We start from the raw sequence: 18,786 nt of genomic DNA, 5'->3' as shown, positions 1-18,786 counted from the left end.
CGTCCTATTACACAATCTGATTCATTAGAGGATGAGAAAAGAAAAAAGAAAAAGTTCTCACTGAGAAAGTATTTTAGCTTCCAAAACTGGACATGATGAAGAAAATGGGAATCACGGTTTACGTTCCTACTTTTTTAAAGTTCTACATTTTAATATTAACATGGAATCTCCTGAAAACTGCAATTAAATGGGAACGTACTGTGTTGTCTCATTTTTCTACCTCCTGATTGATGTACTAAATTGCAGCACAGACAAAAGACAAGTGCTTATTATCATTTTAGACAAACTGCTTGTTTGAGGTCTTTGTTTTGAACAATTACAAGTTGTGAACTATGAATAAATCAGTGCAGAGGACACGGCAGACTTTCTGTTATTCTTGCTGTTTTACTTTTGAAACAGAAGACACAGACTTAAACTTAAGCTAAATAGTCCTGCATCCCTCCTCCCCAATAAAAGCTGTGGGAAACATGTAGGCCAGTGGAGTAAAAAATGTCACGGTATTTTGTGAAATGAAGAGGAGTATAAATACATAGCTGCATTACCTTGATGTTGTACTGAAGCAGGCCTACAATATACTTGTGTAAATGTACTTCCCACCCCTGTTTAAAGGAGCCCTAATAAACTCGTGTCTGGTTGTATCCTCAGATTGAACATAAATAGGCCAACAAAGATCTGGGATTTTGGTTGTTCACAATTTTTCCATTTGTGAGGATTTAAAAAAAAACCCGTAAAGTATTCTCTGTGCTTATCTCAGGAACTCTTTATAGTGTTTGATCTATAATATTGCATAAGATGCAGCTATATATGTAACTGTTTTCCAATGTGCATACTCAAAGTACCTGAAATGATACTTCTAAATGTACAGTATGATGAAACTGTCTTTTTGAGGGTTGATTTCGTGTCACAGTTCCTTTAGAGTTGTCGTAGTGCTCCCTGTCCGACTCCCTCACCCCGGTGGCCAGGTTCTGCCTGCATGAGGAGAATCCTCCCTTGTTTCTGGAGCAAGAGGCGGGCCTTTGGAAAGCAGGAATGCACTGCAAGTTTCTCAGCAAGCTCCCCTTCACATGTGGAAGAGAGTCCGTCCCGCGTCCCCGACATGGACATGTGGCCGCTGGTGCTCTTGGTCGTGCAGCTCTGCTTCTGCTCCGGGTATGAAGGTAAGGACTGACCGCTGGGCCTCATTGATTACCCCGCTGAGAGGAGGACAGATTAAACCACCGAGCAGCTTATCGCCACACTGTCCGGGGGGTGGGGGGGGGGGGGAGAGAATGTGCGGAGTCTGTGGTTTTGGGGCTGGAGTTAGATCAGACACTTTGTGTTGGGAGAGGACTTTTTTTTTTTTTTTTTTTTGTGGCAGAGTGTTCGAGGTTTCTTCCTCAGCGCTGGTGTTGGGTGAACCGCGGTTGTGTTTACGTGGAGGGGGTGGGAAGCGGGGGGAGTGCAGTGTGCATCTGGGGGACGTTTCTCTGCACAGAGCTCAGCCTGTGGCCCCAATGAAAGCTGCAGCTGCTGTGCAATGGAAGTTTAATTTGTACTTTTTTCTCTTTGAATTAAACTACAGCAAAGGGCATTTACATCGTCTCTCTGCCTGGAAGCACTTACATTTTATTAATGCTCTTCTTTCTCTCACGCGAACATAAGCTTCTACGATTAATCGATGAGTTGATTAGCAGAACATTAATTGGCAACTATTTTGGTAATTCCAGACATTTCAGTCCTGCAGAAACACGAAATGTTTTCTGGTTTCAGCGTCTTCAAAGTTAGAATTTGCTGTTTTTCTGAAGATTTCTATCATTGTTCATTGATTAACTTTGGCTTTTTTTTTTTTTTTTTTTACCATTTGCTAGATAAAACAACATATTTTTATTATTTCCTCACCTTTAGTCAAAACAATCACTGTAATTAAAAAAAAAACAACCATTAAGAATGATCTTTCTGAATCCCAAAGAATTACTGAATTAGCCAACATAAGAAAACATAGAGGCTACTCAGAGAGAGACACAGCAGAGTCTGTAGCCTGAGGAGCTGAAATGACTTCAAAGCTCCAAGTCATGATGGAGAAGTACTGTGTGTGTGCGCGCACGCGTGCGTGTGTAGCCACAGTGGCTGTGTGCCTGTGGATGGTTTGAGAGTAGCTCACCACTGCTGTATGATCATACAGGCTGAAACATGAACACAAGCTGCAGGGCAGATTTACACTGACAGACTAAAAACTGCTGGTTGAACTGAGATTCAGGACTTTGGTCTGTACTTGTGTGTGTCTGTGCATTTATGAGGAGTTTATTTTACACAGGTCTGTTTGTGTTTGTTCTGCTGGTCAATTAGCCCATTTATCAGTTGAGCCTGGGTGCCTCACATTGCTTCACAGTGGACGACAGTGAAATGCTCGAGATACAGAGTTTTTCAAAGGAGCTGCCTTTTCTTTTTGGGCTCTCTGAAGAAGGTATTATAGTCTCTGAGTTTGGCCTGTTCTACATTCCTTCTTACAGTTAAACCCATTTAGAACAAGTATTGGTAGAACCCTGGTCATATTTTCCATGATGATTCTCATACTGATGTGGGTCTGAAGAGGAGGATCTTCGTCATGCAGGGAGTAACTTGGGGAAATGCCAGCATCCTCCATCAATGAATAACTCTGCCTCCAGAAAGGAAAGACATACTTTAACATCAGGTGAATGCTGGAAAAATACAAAACAGTCCAAGGTTCAATTTAGGAGCTAACTGTTGATTGAATAGCTTACATGTTACTGTTCTTAAGTTTTACTTCATAAAGTGCCAACACTGGTTTTCATGAGGAAAAATCAGAGCAGAGGATCACCCAAATCATTAGGATTTCACGGCAATCAATCCAATAATTTTCGAAATACCTCAGTCTCAACCAAAATAGGGGGCTGACTGACCAACACAACCATCCTATAGAGCCACGTGGTAAAACCACATTTGTTAGAAAATCTATGTTGTGCATCTGATCTTTTGTAACAAAACTGCTTCCTGCTTTCAGCCAGGTTTGTTGCTGCTGTGCATAAGTTGCTCACATACCGCACATCAAACACTGCATAACGGTTTGAAGTCATTACTTCCCAAATGTTGACTATTACCACTATCTTGATATGATTCTTTTCTATTATATTAAAATTGAAAACGATATTATCATTACCACTACAGTATGGTACACCCTAACTGCTCTCTCTGCTACTATGGGATGGAGAGGGGGGATGGCAGGTTAACACAGAGAATGGATGTCCTCATTTTTCTAACAAGACATCTCCCCTCAAATCACCTACTGACAATATGATAAGTTAGGAACATTCCAGTAAGTTTAATTTTTACCATTAATACTATACTGTGGTGAGCTTCACCAGTGTCACTCACCATGAAGAAACTACTGTACCTTCCTATGAACTTTTAATGAAGTGAAAAATGGGAGCAGTTTGTTCCTCAGGTTGAGAAACTGATTAAGAAAGCAGCAGCAGACGTGTTACTACACAGTATAATTGAATCATTAGGGCACAAAAAGGAATTCTGTAATCATGGTGTGTTGAATTGAGTGATAAAGAAATGACATCTCATATTATTTTCTACTTTCTCCTGCTCTGTTAGCCTGTAGTCATGCTTCAACATTTACACATTTACACATAATGACAGCTTATATCAGAGGCCCATAGAGAGCTAATTGGAATATCAGACTCAGTAGTTTAAAGCATATTCACTCAGAGGTTTGTCAGGAAGTCAAGCTCCCACCGTTTCTGCTTTAGTAATGCTTTGACAGACTTCTTGCTCTGAACTCCTTTGAAGTAGGAGAGACGGACAGGAAGATGATGCTGGCTGCTGATCCCCTTCTCATCATGTTGACAGATTTATTAGATATGAATGGTGGGGGGGAGTCTCAGATCCCATATTCTTATCTTGAATTTTGGAAGCGCAAACCAGGCCAAAGTTAATTTAATCCAACCACAGAGCTGCTGTGCCAGCAGATTTAAAGAGAAGGGTTTACTGTCCTGCACGCTGCACAACACACCCACAAGTTGCACACCCACTTTACTACACAACACAACCACTTCATTACTTAATGCACCCACTCACTGCATGACACACACTTCACTACGTTACACACACCCTAACCTAACCCATACAATGGGTGATGTAGGAGGTAACGCTGTGCATCTGCAGATGTGCCTACTGCCCGTAGGTATGAAAAAGGTAACAGCAGCTGATTAGAGCTGCAGATGGAGACATCATGTGTGTAACGAGGAAAACTCAGAGGAGTTCACACTGTTCTTAGCATCGTTACATGTCTTTTTTCCTCAAGAACTGTTTGTTCGCCTGAAGGACCAAAAAAAAAAAAAAAAAAAAAAATCAATTCAAGAAAAACACTTCTTTGTTCCTTGAAGATGAATATTTGAGCTGTAGACTTGAATTTTATTGTATAACATTTTACATGTTTCTTTTATTAGTTTAGTTGACATTATTTGTTGAAACACCTACCAGATAATGGTGTAAATAATTGCATCCTCTTGGCCTGGAAGAGATGCAAATTATTGCTGAGTAGATATTTTTCTGGGTCATGGTGCTTTAAATAACGCTGAAATTGTGACACACACACACACACACACACACACACACACACACACACACACACACACACACACACACACACACACACACACACACACACACACACACACACACACACACACACACACACACACACACATCTAATTATTTTTCCATACCTCGCAATGCCCTCCTCCCCTCTCACCCCATTGAGAAGTGGACACTTACGTTTTCCCATTAGACAGTTAAATCTGACTCACTCATGTGGGCTTGGTCTATCCATGCTGTGTGATCTGACTGCTGAAACCTTAAAGCTTGTTGTATGTATATGTGTGTGTTTGGTCCAGACAGCTTTTATTCAACTGACAGTAAAGCCACGATGAGGAATGGTGAACGGTACGGGAGACTTGCTCACGGTATCAGACTCGGTGACCAACATGCAGCTGATATATGAAGCTGGAGGAGGGTCGGACACTCCTCCCTCGTGGATCCTGAACAGAGGACACATTCACACAGGGGTTCATAACATCCTCCCTACTTTAACCCTTTCCTTACCCATTTCCTCTTAGATTTAGTGCCTCCAGTCCTGCTCTATCTCCCACCATTCCTTCTTCCTCTTTCTTCAAATAACCCCCCCCCCTCTGCTCATGACAATTCCCCTCACATTTGTCTTTACCAGTGCCATTCAACTGTGTCGAGCACCAGCTCTGCAGCCACCACCCAGAATGCTAACTGTTTTCATGGTCTGCATATCTTGTGTCCTGTCTGAGAAATGTTCTGACTGTTAAAGAGGATGTAAAATGGATAGCTATCCACGGTAGGTAGCTGGGAGCTGTTTTGGAACAAAACGTTTTAAAATAGTTGTACTCCCTTCATTCTTAACCGGACGCTACAGGGGACCACTGAGTGAATCTTTGTGTTAAACAGATTCATTTTTCCAAACAAGCTGGAAAAAAATAGATCTTTTGAGGGTTTTTTTTCATTGTGCATGTTTCCTGTCCAAAAGATCCAGATCAGGCCCCCTGAAGTCTGGTTCAGATGAAAAGTTAAGCAATATTCATAAGCCTGTTCGTGGTGCTGTATTTTTCAGAAAAAAGACCCACACAGGTCAGCCCAGGACAATGCTTTTAAACATTGCCTAACAACTTGGACGCAGCTCTTCATTGTGTTAGTTGCTTTTTCTTGTTTTCTTTCCTCCCCAGGGTCAGGACAGTCCGCCTACGGAGATGATGAGGACTGGTATTCTCGTAGATATAAAGGTGACCACACTTGGTTTGTCCCTTGCCAAAGCACACATGCATACATACAGCGCATGCATTTGGAAATTTGAGGGATATTTCATTTGAGTAAGTGTATTTATTGTGATCAGACTAAATACGTTTTCATGTCCCCCAGATAGTGATGACATCACCTCATACAGACGATCGCTCTGAGAGTTATGTTTTCAATTTGCAGTAATAATGAAACAGTAGGCAGAGGGCTCCACGTAATGTGATTTAATTTAAACAAACTTAATGTATTGGTGGGTTTGCCATAAGGATTTAAATCAAATCCTTTTGATTTCCTTTAATTGCATTGCTTACGCACTGCTGTGGCTTCACAAATACAGCACGGTGCTGCAGAGGATGGCGAGCTTCCACTGACACCTTCGCAACTTTGTTAGACGAGAAACAGGAGAGCTAGGGGCTAATAAATTATTTAAAGTAAAACTATAGTCTAAACAAAGTTTGTTCTGGTTGCGATCCAAACGGTCACCTCTCATGATCTTGTTTGCTGCTACGTCGGCGTGCCACAACTCAGTAGCTCGTTGCCATAAATGCATTTGATTGGATTGATTTACACGACTTCACATACAGGATAGAAATATTTACGTTTTCAACAATAGAAAGAAAGAGCTTTAGATATACTTAAATAAGTTCTGATCTATAATACTCTATTTGCTGCTGAAGATGTGCTAGCTACTATGACCCAAGCTAATGGTTAAATGTGAAGCTACTTGCCTCAAAGAACATTTCATTAATTTATATGACCCCAAGTTGAAAAATATTTTATTGTTTTACAGGAAGAGGAAGAGGGAGATTTGTATATTTTGTTTTTTACAGGAAAAGGATTTTATATAATTTTGTCATTTAGTTGGAATATAGCAAAAGATAACCGAACATTTAACTAATTGAGGGTCACGGGATCGAGCCAGAAACATTTATTTTTGGATTTAACTGTCTCTAAAGAGACATAATTCAACACCAGTTAGTTCTGCCAGTTTTGTAATCTGAAACAGTTACGTCAAAGTAGCTTCCAGCTTTAATTTCGGGGTCAGTTAGACACGGAACATTTTCATCCAGGCCAAACCAACTCTGCCCCGTGTAAAAGCTCAAATGTAGTATTATTTTCTTTAACTTGGTGGCTGTGGAAACTGTGCCAACACACACACACTTACACAGAGAGAGAGCAGAGAAGGCTGGCTGCGTAATGAATACTCATCTTTATTCCAACTGGAAATTAGCCTAAACTGGTGTGTATTCTCCTCTCCGTGTGTGTGTGTGTGTGTGTGTGTGTGTGTGTGTGTGTGTGTGTGTGTGTGTGTGTGTGTGTGTGTGTGTGTGTGTGTGTGTGTGTGTGTGTGTGTGTGTGTGTGTGTGTGTGTGTGTGTGTTGGTCCAGAGGGCTGAGTGTTTGTCCTGAGCCAGCAGGAAATAAATTGCAGATTTTGATTTCACTGTATTGGAATACGAACCTTGTGGCCCCTCAAACCTGGCATCAGAGAAGGAATTTTTACACAAGTATTGTAGAGATGGGCAGATAACCACCATCTGAGGGGACACGCTGAAAAGAAGTGGTGTCCTTCAAGCAAGGGTCCTACGGGAATAGTTCATCATGTTTGGATAATTTTTGCTTTCTTGACGAGAGTCTGAAGAAAAGATTGACACCATCATCATTTCTCTATGATAAATAGGAAGATGTACGGCCAGTAGCCGGCTAATTTAACTTAAAATAAATGCTGGAAAGAACAGCTGCCTCTGTGTAAAGGTATAAAAGTCAGCCACTGGCTCCAGTCTGCAGACCTTATGACCGCTAACTGTTTATTACTGTTTCCAGTTCTCATGATAAGATGAGATAAGTGGCTGTAGATTCAAACACAATATCTCAGAAAGAAAGAAAGAAAGAATGAATAAATAAATAAATGTAATAAATATAACTTCCTTTATTTATGGCGGCATTTCTAAAGACCAAAACTGAACAGACTAAATCTTGAAAGGAGAGAAATGGATCCAGGTGACAATGAACAGAGACGATACCTAAATCAGTGGTGTGATAAGTATCAGAAAAGCCTGCACTCTCAAAACAGACTTTTATCTGAGCATTGACTTTCACACTCTGACACACTGGAATTAAAGTGCTCCCTAGCCTTTATTATCTGTCTCTTACTCAAAAGAAGTTATCTTCTTTCCCTCCTGAGACACTGTTGGATTATGGAAAGCCGCAGATAAGGTAATGAGAAATCTACCGTATCTGCCTGTACTCAAGGTGATAGGTGGGTTTTTACATTTTCACACTAATAAAAGAAGTCTTTCTAGCCATTTCAGAGTCTTCAGGTAAGTGCTTATTATCGAGTCTCTCCCACTCCAAGGCCGCGGCATAGAAAACACGTAACTGTCTCGGCGCTGTGAGGAGAAGGACAGTGTAATTCTCTTTCCTCTGTTTTTAGGAACCCCGTGGTGTGCGCCCATTAAGGTGAAACATGGTGACGTGAGCTGTCGTACACCCAGAGGGGAGCACTACAGGAACGTGATGGGGACACGCTGTAAAATCCGCTGTAAGCAGGGATACGAGGTCCAGAGCTCAGAGGTGGTGTGTATGGCCAGCAAACACTGGTCCTCTAACTACGCCTGCCGAGGTAAGAGCTAAGATCCACCTGAACACCTGCACACACATCATGTATCCCACTGTTTGTATGCACACACTGTAAATAAGGGATGTAGCGAGATGTGATATCACTCACTGGTTTGCAAATTTAAGTCCAGAGTTGCAGTTTGGCACTTTTTCTATTTTGAACCAGCTCCTTTTCAAAATAAAGATTGGGGCTGGTTGGCTTTCATCTGCTGGAAATACGTCCGGGGCTGTCAATCAACGTCAACACAGCAGACATCAAAGCATTTCACAAGCTGTCAAATCTTGTTAATGGAGCTATAATCTCCAAAATGACCACCAGCACAGTTAATAGAGGGCTTAAATTCAGCTACTGACATCATAATGACTTAATATTTCTAGAGAGAATTTGATGCTTTTTGAATGGGGGTCAATTAGAAACCAGGGATTTTTTTGGGCATTCGCTTAACTCTGGGTTCATTTTCAAGCCAAGGTAGTCACTGTTTGATTCAATTATTGTAGAAAGTCTTTGTTATGGAAATCAAAAATGTTTAATCATAAAGCTTCCTGTAACTGATGCTCACAATATTATTTAATACAACAAATATGTAAACAATTACATGGACATTACTGGCCTCAGAAGTCTACTCCTGGCAGGGTGTTAAAGCCTCTGTGGGAACATTATTTATACCATGATACGCTCAATTATTCCATAGTAACACAGGATGTTAAGGGATACTACTGCACTGATGGTATGCTTGTTTGTATAAGGGGATGTCTGCTATGTAAACGGTCACACTCAAAAAGCAGGGCGTCATAGAGAGGGCGGAGTGAGTAAGTATTGGGATAATGGGGCACATTTCCAGAATATCTGTCCTTGAAGACATTTATAGTGCTGCACCAGTTGTATGTACAAAAGACAGAAGTAGTTGTGAGAAGAATGAAGTCGGAGTGATTGTCTGGAAGGCAATTTTAGAAAAGTTAAAACAAAATTGCACCAGCAATTCCAACTTGGTAGGATTCAGACTCTGTTCAACCACCCAACAATCACTACTGTTGCTTTTTATCACTGCTGCTCTAGAATAAGTTTGGTCCAGGTCAGTTTAGGCAACTGTGCATCAAAAACTTTGCATCTTTTTTTTTTTTTTTTTTACCATATCAAAGAAGACCTTGTTGCATCGGTGCATAAATGCGGTACCCTAAATTAAGAGTAGGAAGAGCCAAACATTCAAAGCAACCGCTGCATTAACACTGAGCTCCCTCTGCTGACAGAGATCCGTTGTCCTAAACTGGACATGCCAGTTAACGGCGGCTACAAGTGCTCGGACGGCTCCTACTTCAACTCTCGCTGCGAGTTCTTCTGCTCTCCTGGATTCAGTCTGAAGGGCCAGAAGACGTCAACCTGCCAGCACACCAAGGTGTGGAGCGCTGGAGTCCCAACCTGTGTTGGTAAGACTGTCTATGCTTTTCTTCTGTACTTACGTAAGTCTCCCACAGAGGACTGGAGCCTCCAGGCCTCTAACAAGTAATTACCTGCTTACGGCGCAAGGCCAGCTCCAGCTACTAGATAAAAGTCACGACAAAGCATATTCTTCATAGTACAAGGTTTTATGATTGATGTTGGGAGAAAACAGGCCTCCAGACATGTTCATACACAGAAGCAGAAAAGTAGACTGTGGTTTGTCTCCCCTCAACACAAATATACAGTACATGTTTTTCACTTCTTAGTTTCAGTCTAAGCAAAAAAAAACAAAAAAGACAGTTTTTAATGAAAAGCTGTATTTAAGTGATCTTATAAACGACAGAATAGTTTTGCGACCAGTTGGTAATTTCAGGGGTTTTGGGCACTTGAAGAGACTCTTTCCATTATCACTGCACCACAAGCAGCACATCCTTACCACTGCTGTTTGTGAAATGACATTAAGTCTTCCACTTCTCTGTCTGTGTGATCAATTCGAATTTTCAGCCCTGTTTCCTAAGAGTTATGATTCACCTCACTCTTCGTGGCACCTTAAAATATATTTTTGACTCTTGCAGTGTCTGCAATGAGCGTCTCTTTCTAATTTAATTTTGTCATAGGATGACTGGTAACTTTAGGAGGTGAGCGCTGCTACAGTTAAAGATCCAGTGTGTAGGACTTCGGAGGATCTATTGGCAGAAATGCAACATAATATTCATATGTTTTCATTAGTTTATAATCATTAATAAACTAAGAATCGTATTTTCATTACCTTCGAATTAACCCTTAAAATCTTCATAGGGAGCAGGTCCTCTTCCACAGAGACCACCATGTTGCACCATCATGTATCTACAGTAGCTCAGAAGGGATAAACCAAACACGGTCTCCATAGAGGAGCTTTCATGCTCCTTACAAGTTTCGCAGCTGCTGTAGTTTTTCCTACACGCTGAGAAGGGGACGGTGAGGCGACAGGTGTTCAGTTGGTTGCAGTCTGCAACCTCTCCACTAGATGCCACTAAATCCTACATTCTGGTCCTCGACAACAAGTTGGTCACTGTTAAATGTTCATTAAAGAGTTATGTTTGTGTGTTAGAACAAAATGACAGATCAGATTGATCTTATTGTTTCCTTTCATACTTGTGACTAATTTTCACCACACTACACTCATAATTTATTATACTTTATGACAGCCAATGAGCTTGTTTCAACCAGAATATGCAACTTCAGCCTCAGTCTTTTGGCACAGTACCTTCAACTGGATATGTAAGACCCATCATAATATTCGTATTTTAATATGAGTCACCGAGACGCGTAACTAGTCAGCCAGTGACAGTGTTTTCAACCAACACGAGAAGCTTATTTGGCTATCTGATTAAATCTACCAGCGAAGTTGTCAGCTAGAAATAAGAAGCTGGATTTTGTCCACTTTTGTTAGAAATCTATGAACCATTATTTCAAAAGTGAAAGAGTGAAACTGCATATGTGCTGTGACAGAGTGGAAAGCATGGGCAGGGTTGTGGCGTTTACTCGCCAGGTGACCCTGTGAAGTGAGTTGGAGGTTTGTTTTTTTCTTTGTTTTCCTTTCTATTAAGGTTTTAAATGTTTTGTTTTCTCTCTGTAGATATGGATTCTCCAAAAATCAAGTGCCCTAATCTGAAGGATAAGTGGGCAGAACCGGGGAAGCTGACAGCGAGGGTGGCTTGGGACACACCAGAAGGTGTCGACACTGCAGACGGCATCCTTACAGAGTCAGTCTGCTTTTAGACTTTTTTCTCATTTTTCTTCAGTCTGTTCTCATCCTGTTCATTATTACACTCTGAAAAGTGAGATCACAGTGTGAGATTAAAACTGAGCATGTTCTTTTTTCAGTGTTATCCTGAAAGGAAAACCTTCAAAATCAGACTTCCTAGAGGGCCTCCACAAGATGTCTTACACCGTGTTTGACCGGGCCGGGAACAAAGGGTCCTGCCGCTTCACTGTGAGAGTGCGAGGTGAGCTTCTCAAAGCAGAGATTTTGATCAACTGTGTCGAGCAAAACACTTTGTTTTGGTGCAAGAAGGTCAGACATTCATATCTGGAGCAGACAGTGCCTGTTTCTTTTCCACAGTGAGATGGTCCACCAACAAAAACTGGTGTTTTCTGGTGGCCTTCTTCAGCTTGTTCAGTCAGAAATTTTCATTTATTAAATGGAAAAATGTTCAAGCGTAAAGCAGGTTAATGTTAAACGTCTAACTCCACCGTCATCATGAGTTGTTATTAACAAGAGTTAACAACGCCAAAACTGTCATCACATTTTCATTCAAATTATTCTGAATCCTGATTTAAGTTTGGTCTCCTTTTCCCACCCATACAATGACGGAGAAGAAGTCGATTTTATAACCAGGTCAGATCACTTCGAACAGTTCAGAGAAACCTAGAAGATCTCATGAAAAAAGACCTTAACTGTAAAAAACCTTTGCAGATGATAGTTACCGTCAAACCTCAAGGCTCATAGTGAAGAAGCTGATTGAAATAAATCCGTTTTAAAGTTTAAGTGTTTTTACTTTGTGAGATGTGATGAAAAAGCAGCAGTAAAAAAAAAACACATTTTTGTGTGAATATTAATCATCTGCCACCTCGCTGCCTCCCATGTTTCCTCTCTCTCTCTCTCTCGTGTGTGTGTGTGTGTGTGTGTGTGTGTGTGTGTGTGTGTGTGTGTGTGTGTGTGTGTGTGTGTGTGTGTGTGTGTGTGTGTGTGTGTGTGTGTGTGTGTGTGTGTAGTGCGCCGCTGCAGCCCGCTGTTTCCCCCGGACAACGGTTACATGAAGTGTGACAGCGACGGAGACAACTACGGCGCCTCCTGTGAATTCACCTGCACCGGTGGCTTCGAGCTGCAGGGCAGCGCTGCCAGAGTGTGTCAGTACGGACTCACCTGGTCTGGCTCAGACACAACCTGTGCACGTATGTACCGCCAGCAGATCAACACACACAAATACAAAAAACTTTTGAAATTAGTTTTCTTTTCTTTTTTTAAATGGCTCATCGTTTTTGCAAATTAACTTAGAAAGGCACCTGCAGAAGAAAAAAACAAACAACCATGGCAAAAAAACAAAAAAAAACAAAAACAAAAACAAAAAATCCTTGGGACAATAATAAAGGGTTTTCTGGATAATGAGAGTAGATCCATTTTTAACAGACTTGCAAACATTGACACACTCATCTTTTTTATCTTGGTTTTATGAGCTCTATTTAAATTGATTTATTATATTTTATTTATGTAAGACTCTAATAATAATAATAATAATAATAATAAGGTAAACATTTCATACACTTCTTTTAACCTGCTTTTCATTCTTCTGTGCTACATGCATTCATGCTACAAGAATATTTAATAAGTTCTTGGGATAGGACCAGAAAAAGGCAAAGAGTTTATAGCTTGTTGACCACACCTTCACCCCTTTTGTTCCAGTTTTAAATTACCATTCACATCGATGTTCTTTGTTCTACCCAGCCTGGTGATTTCTTACATGATTAAGCAGTCCATTTTTGTGGCTTGTGATAATTTGGGCTACTTTTCTACAATTTGGAAACTTTTCCCCCGATAAAAAGTTTGGCTGTATTTCAATAAATCAGTCCTTCCTCTTCTCCAAGTTGTATCATTAACTGTCAGGACACTGAGTTCAATAAGCTGAACATTCAGTTGACATTTGGCCTTGAAGTTTGTGCGTCTGTTCATATAAATTAAGACTTTTACTGCTGAATCTAAATGACGTGGTGGGGATCATTTGTTTTCATTGTGTCCATTGATGTAGGTTCACCTAATTTTATTGTTAAAACATGAGCAGATGAGACCAGTATTCAGCCACTGAACATTTGAGGGACCCTGTCTAACACTGGAAATCAAAATGGGGCTACTTTTGTTTAGATTCCTCACTTGCTGTCTGTCAATTCTGGCAACACTGTTTGTGGTTTCATGTGAGAAGGCCAGTGGAGGAGAAAATGGCCGCCTCTGCTATCCATCGATTAAAAAAAGAAAATCAATACTGGACGCTCCTCCATTGAAAGTCTGTATCTACGAGGAAGGAAAAAGTGTGTTACAGTTCTTTAAACTCAGTGTCCTGTTCACTTCAGTTCATTTGATTTCATCTACAGAGCCGCCAGAAGGAATCAGATTATGTGACACGTCACAGAAATAATGTGTTGTAATAGATCGTCTCCTCTTGTCCCGTGTGCATCACTTAATTGTACATTCGTTGTCATCGCAGCCATGAACATTAATGTGGGAGTGCGCACGGCGGCTGCACTGCTGGACCAGTTCTATGAGAAGCGACGGCTCCTCATTATCTCCGCGCCAACGGCCGCCAATCACAATTACCGCTTCCAGATGACTAACTTACAGGTGAGGCACGACTCGCAGGGAGAACACGAGCTGAATGTGGGTCACCTGAGATGGAGGGGTGAGCAGGAGAAAAGCGATGACAGTCAACACAGCGCACATTTGTGTCCCCTGCGACGCTGCTCACACGGAGGACCGCAGTGTGTCTGTGTTCGTCTCTCTCTCGGTCAGCTGCCTGAGTGGGACGAAGCAGCGAGACAAATAAACAGGAGAGAGGATGTCGTGCTGATGATCGGAAAATGTCACGGCGCTGAATAAATGATACTGACATCGGCTCTGATAAGGCTATTCTGAGGTGGATGTTTTCCCAGCTCGTCACAAACCGTGAAGTCACAGCTGACCTTTTCAAAGTGACTGTTTTCAGCTCAGAGACAGACCGGTGTCATTTTTTTCAACAAGCGGATCAATCAGTCCTGAAATCTGTCTGGTTATTTTGATCATATATTTCTATATCTTCTATCATTATAATTGATTAAGTTGGATTGTTGGTCAGATAAAACAAGCGTATTACACCTTATACTTGGAAATTATATAATTATTTCATACAATTTAATTAAATCTGATAAATGTATGATTTCCTCAACACATTTATTATTCAAGCAGCTTGTTTCAAGCCTCTCTAAAATCATTTTTCTCACTATTACTTTGTTTTTGTTTGTCAATATGATCACTTATCTACTGGGACAAGTTTGAAATAATCTTGCTGCACTGGCAGTGGAAGAAAATCTTGGAAACGTTGGGCTCCCTTACAGACAAAACTAACTTAAAATAAGGATTTATATATATATATATAATACAGTGCACACAGTGAACACAGAATTTCCCTTTGGGCTCCATAAAGTCGGTCTATCTGAATCTATCCGCTGTGTCACGAATCCACAGTCGAAAGAAAAAAAAAAGCCCAGACGGTTGCTGTAACTGTGAATTAGTGATTCACAGTCGAGGGTATGTGTTCTCCAGTGTGTACTTCTGGAAATATTGTGGAGTGGCTTAAATTATTTTAAAAGAAATTGCTACAGCAGAGAGCTGAGGGGAGAGACACAGATGATATGACAACTGGAACGGCTGCAAAAGCCAACCGTGAGGCCCCTTACAAATGGACTACTATTGGAAATATTGTCCAACAGAAGATTTTTCATTGTTAATGTTCCTGCTAATACATAGTTGACAAAATAAGACCTGAATGCAGTGACCCTCCTCAGTAATCAGAGATTTTCTCCAATGTCTGCCATTAAAAAAAAAAAATAATTCCTCACATGTAACTTGTTAAAAAATATACTCCTTCTCCTTCTTTGAAAAATCCAGACTTTATGAAAATGCAGATATTGTTTATTGAAGTTATACTGCCGGATGTAAGATGTCTCCCACGTTGCTGAAAATCCTTCTCAGTGTTTGTCCACTGGAGGTTTGAGTTTCCACATTGCACTTGTGTTACATGTATATTTAACCACAAATGGCTGCGACCTACTTCCATGTGTTAAACTCAGATTTAAGCTGAGCACAGAGAGGCTTCGGCAAATGAGAACAGTTCAAGGGAAGTATAAACAAAGCGCTTTGTTGAGTGGAGACGACTATAAATGAATCATGAACATAATTGTTAGCTGCAGCCCTGGTGGTTTAATAGAGTTTCATTTCCTCAGTAACATGGCCTGTGCTCAGTTTTTTTTTTTTTGTCTGCATGTTAATCAATAACAAGGCTGTAAAACTTATGGATGAGTCTCTCTGTTTCTGTCCCATGGGAACAGCATGCTCAGTGTGGACTGGATCTGAGACATGTGACAGTTATTGAGCTGGTCGGGACTTATCCGGCACAAGTTGGCCGAATTCGGCACAAGCTGCTCCCCCCTGGACTGGCCCTGCAGCTCAGGTACTAAAACACACACACACACACTGTGTAACTTCAGCACATGTGACTTTGGCTCACTTCTGCGTGCGTTTCCTAGGTTACTGCTTCAGATTCCTCAAAGGTCTTTCCAAATGGTGCTGGTCGACAAGCAGGGCATGGACAAGCAACGCTACCCGTTCCCGATCACAGCGGCTGAATTATTCACCACCATCGACACCTTCCCCCACCGCAAGGACGAGATGGTGCTACAGCAGGAGGCAGGCCAGACCTGTCAGTCATAAAACGCACCCCACCCCTTTCAGCGCACTTCCACGGACTCGCAGCCATCTATGATCTTTTATTTCTATCAGTCACAACAGACAAGAGCGTCTCAGATCTTCTGTTTCTATCTACATTTCGCACACTGCTACCTGAACTCACTCTGTCCTCTATCCAGTGTGCATGTGCACTTCTTTGTGTGTGTGTGTGTGTGTGTGTGTGTGTGTGTGCGCGCGCGTTTGTGTGTGTGTGTTTGGGTGTCAGTCGTGGTGCTGATCTGAGGCGGCTCTCGATGAGATGAACCACACACTACATAACAATCATATTGATTCCTGTGTCTATTTGTTTTATTATTATTATTAATATTTTCAAAGCAGAAATATGTTTTACTATTTTGTACAAAAAGTATTTTTACTGTGTGAACTGGAAAACTTTTTACCTGTATAATATTTATGTCTCACCTCTCTAATAATGATGTACCCTGTGTGTTGTGCACCGTGCATCTTCACCTGAATTAACACTGATTAAATGTTGTGTGGAGAATGTGCTCTTCTGTGTGTCAGTGTCAGCCGAAGACATGCAAGATCTCCTGAGGCCGCGTATATTGAAGAACTGAAGATGAGGCAAAAGATTTACCCGACTGAATATGACGTAATTATACACGCGTATATGTGTGTGTGTGTTTACATACATATACTGTATATCTACATATATAAACTCGTCACGCCTAAATGTGTAAAAGTGTCACACACACATCTAAATGCAAAATCACGTCACGTGCACACGTGTAAATGTGTACATGTGTAAACACAGGCTAAACGTTTATGGACTGATGGTTTTAATTGTCACTACGACACTGGTGCTCTTTCAAAAATGGTTCATAGTCTAAAAGAAACTTTAAACATTCATATTTTGACAAGTTATTTTTTGTTCATGACATTTTATATTAATTCAGTTAAAGGTGTGTCCTGAGTGGATGAGACAACAGGTAATGAGCGTCATTCATTAATTTAATGCTTCAACAAAACTCCCATACCGAAACATGGACAGATTCAGTCAACCAGCACAAACATGGTTTTGTAGCTGCACACACAGTGACAGCACTAATCAATCATATTATTAGTTTAATATTAGAAAAACTCCCCAAGAGCAACAACAAATAAACCAACATGCAGTCTATGGAAAGATGCATTTATTTCAAAATATTCTTGTAACACATTTAGGACAAAATCGGCTTGAAAACAGTGAGTTTGATGCTTCGACACGACAGAGATAGAACATGCTGTACATCAAGCGTTTCTTCAGTATTGCACGAGCTTCTCAAGTATGTTGGACAGTGAACACGCGTATTATTACTGTAACTATGGGTGTGAAACTGTTTGCTCTGGGAGCTCAGGGCAGACGGTTTGCCAAGGACAGGCGGACAAAATTGGCATTCCACATGAAAAATGATTGCACAGGGTTTAACTTGAGAATCGTTTTTTTTTGGTGAACTGCGTGATTCATCACAGGACGGTGGATCGTAGAGCCCAGGGCTGTAAGGGACAAGGTCACCGTCTGTCATCGGCTCATTATTAGCCCTCCACCCTGAGATGAAGGCAGCTCGCCTCAGCGCTGACTCACCCTTTAACACACAGCCCCCATCTCAGGGTTCCTGGGAACGCACTTCAAATCACACACTCTTTTCTAAGTGTAAAATGATGTCAGTATCAGTGCTTCACAAAACCTTTTGTTCTACCTCTGATTTCTCTAATGTCATGCAGTTTCTATCATCACACTGATACAGTGTTATGTAAAATACATTGAAGCTAGTTTAAGTTTACGGTCTAGACTTTGTGCCACTTTTTTTTTTGTTATTTATTTTTCGACAACCAGGGGTGGAAAGTAACTAACTGGCTACTGTGTTTACTGCATCTTCTTTTTTCAAGTAATTGCTTCTTCAATCAACCAAAAATAAATTAGTAACACATTTGACATAAGTTGATAGAGAATAGGACCGATGTCGTGAAGGAAATAGACCGAGGTTCAGGTTCAGGTTCAGACTACACAATATCAGAATAAAAAACAAAAGCCTGAGTAGACAGGTCACTCACAGCAAAAATGAGAATGGCTCATGTTTAGCTGCTGTATTGTTCACCGTTTTAGTTTAGCATGTTAGCATGCAAACATTTGATAATTAATACAACACATAGTACCGCTGAGGCTAATGGGAATTATTATTGTTGCAAGTTTTGTACTGGACAAACTAAAAAAGGTCTGACCAAGATGTCACGACAGTGTACCGTTAACTTATCTATCATGTCCTTTCACTGAAAATGCAAATGTGAACCTCAGGTTGTCGCTAGAGGAAGTCAGTTTCACTAGGATACGTCATTTTGGAACAATGAACGTCTGCAGAGGATTTTGTGCTATTCAGTAAATACTGAAA

At 40.9% G+C, this 18,786-nt stretch overlaps 1 protein-coding gene across 2 annotated transcripts; it reads left to right on the top strand.

Annotated features, from left to right (window-relative positions):
- The first annotated feature begins 1,029 nt into the window (after positions 1-1,029).
- On the top strand, positions 1,030-16,901 carry srpx (sushi-repeat containing protein X-linked). Of its 2 annotated transcripts, XM_069713649.1 has the most exons (10): positions 1,030-1,157; positions 5,757-5,813; positions 8,260-8,448; positions 9,693-9,869; positions 11,501-11,627; positions 11,749-11,870; positions 12,640-12,819; positions 14,124-14,257; positions 16,000-16,121; positions 16,198-16,901. In XM_069713649.1, the coding sequence occupies exons 1-10, from the start codon at positions 1,097-1,099 to the stop codon at positions 16,379-16,381; spliced, it is 1,353 nt and encodes a 450-aa protein (XP_069569750.1). In that variant the 5' UTR covers positions 1,030-1,096; the 3' UTR covers positions 16,382-16,901. The 2 variants fall into 2 exon arrangements, with proteins under 2 accessions (XP_069569750.1, XP_069569751.1); XM_069713650.1 differs by lacking the exon at positions 5,757-5,813.
- Positions 16,902-18,786: the final 1,885 nt, after the last annotated feature.

The sequence above is a fragment of the Brachyistius frenatus genome, unplaced genomic scaffold, assembly GCF_029030835.1.
Source record: "Brachyistius frenatus isolate BFR_SWC_R1_liver_20210118 unplaced genomic scaffold, ASM2903083v1 Contig_120, whole genome shotgun sequence".
Lineage (NCBI taxonomy): Eukaryota > Metazoa > Chordata > Actinopteri > Embiotocidae > Brachyistius > Brachyistius frenatus.
The sequence above is the reverse complement of the archived record's forward strand: the minus strand, read 5'-3'. Positions and strand labels throughout refer to the sequence as shown.

Coding starts and splice junctions, on each gene's coding strand:
- srpx (XM_069713649.1), top strand. CDS start 1,097: ATGGACATGTGGCCGCTGGTGCTCTTGGTCGTGCAGCTCTGCTTCTGC. Junction 9,870..11,500: donor TGGAGTCCCAACCTGTGTTG/GTAAGACTGTCT, acceptor TTCTCTCTGTAG/ATATGGATTCTCCAAAAATC. Junction 11,871..12,639: donor CTTCACTGTGAGAGTGCGAG/GTGAGCTTCTCA, acceptor GTGTGTGTGTAG/TGCGCCGCTGCAGCCCGCTG.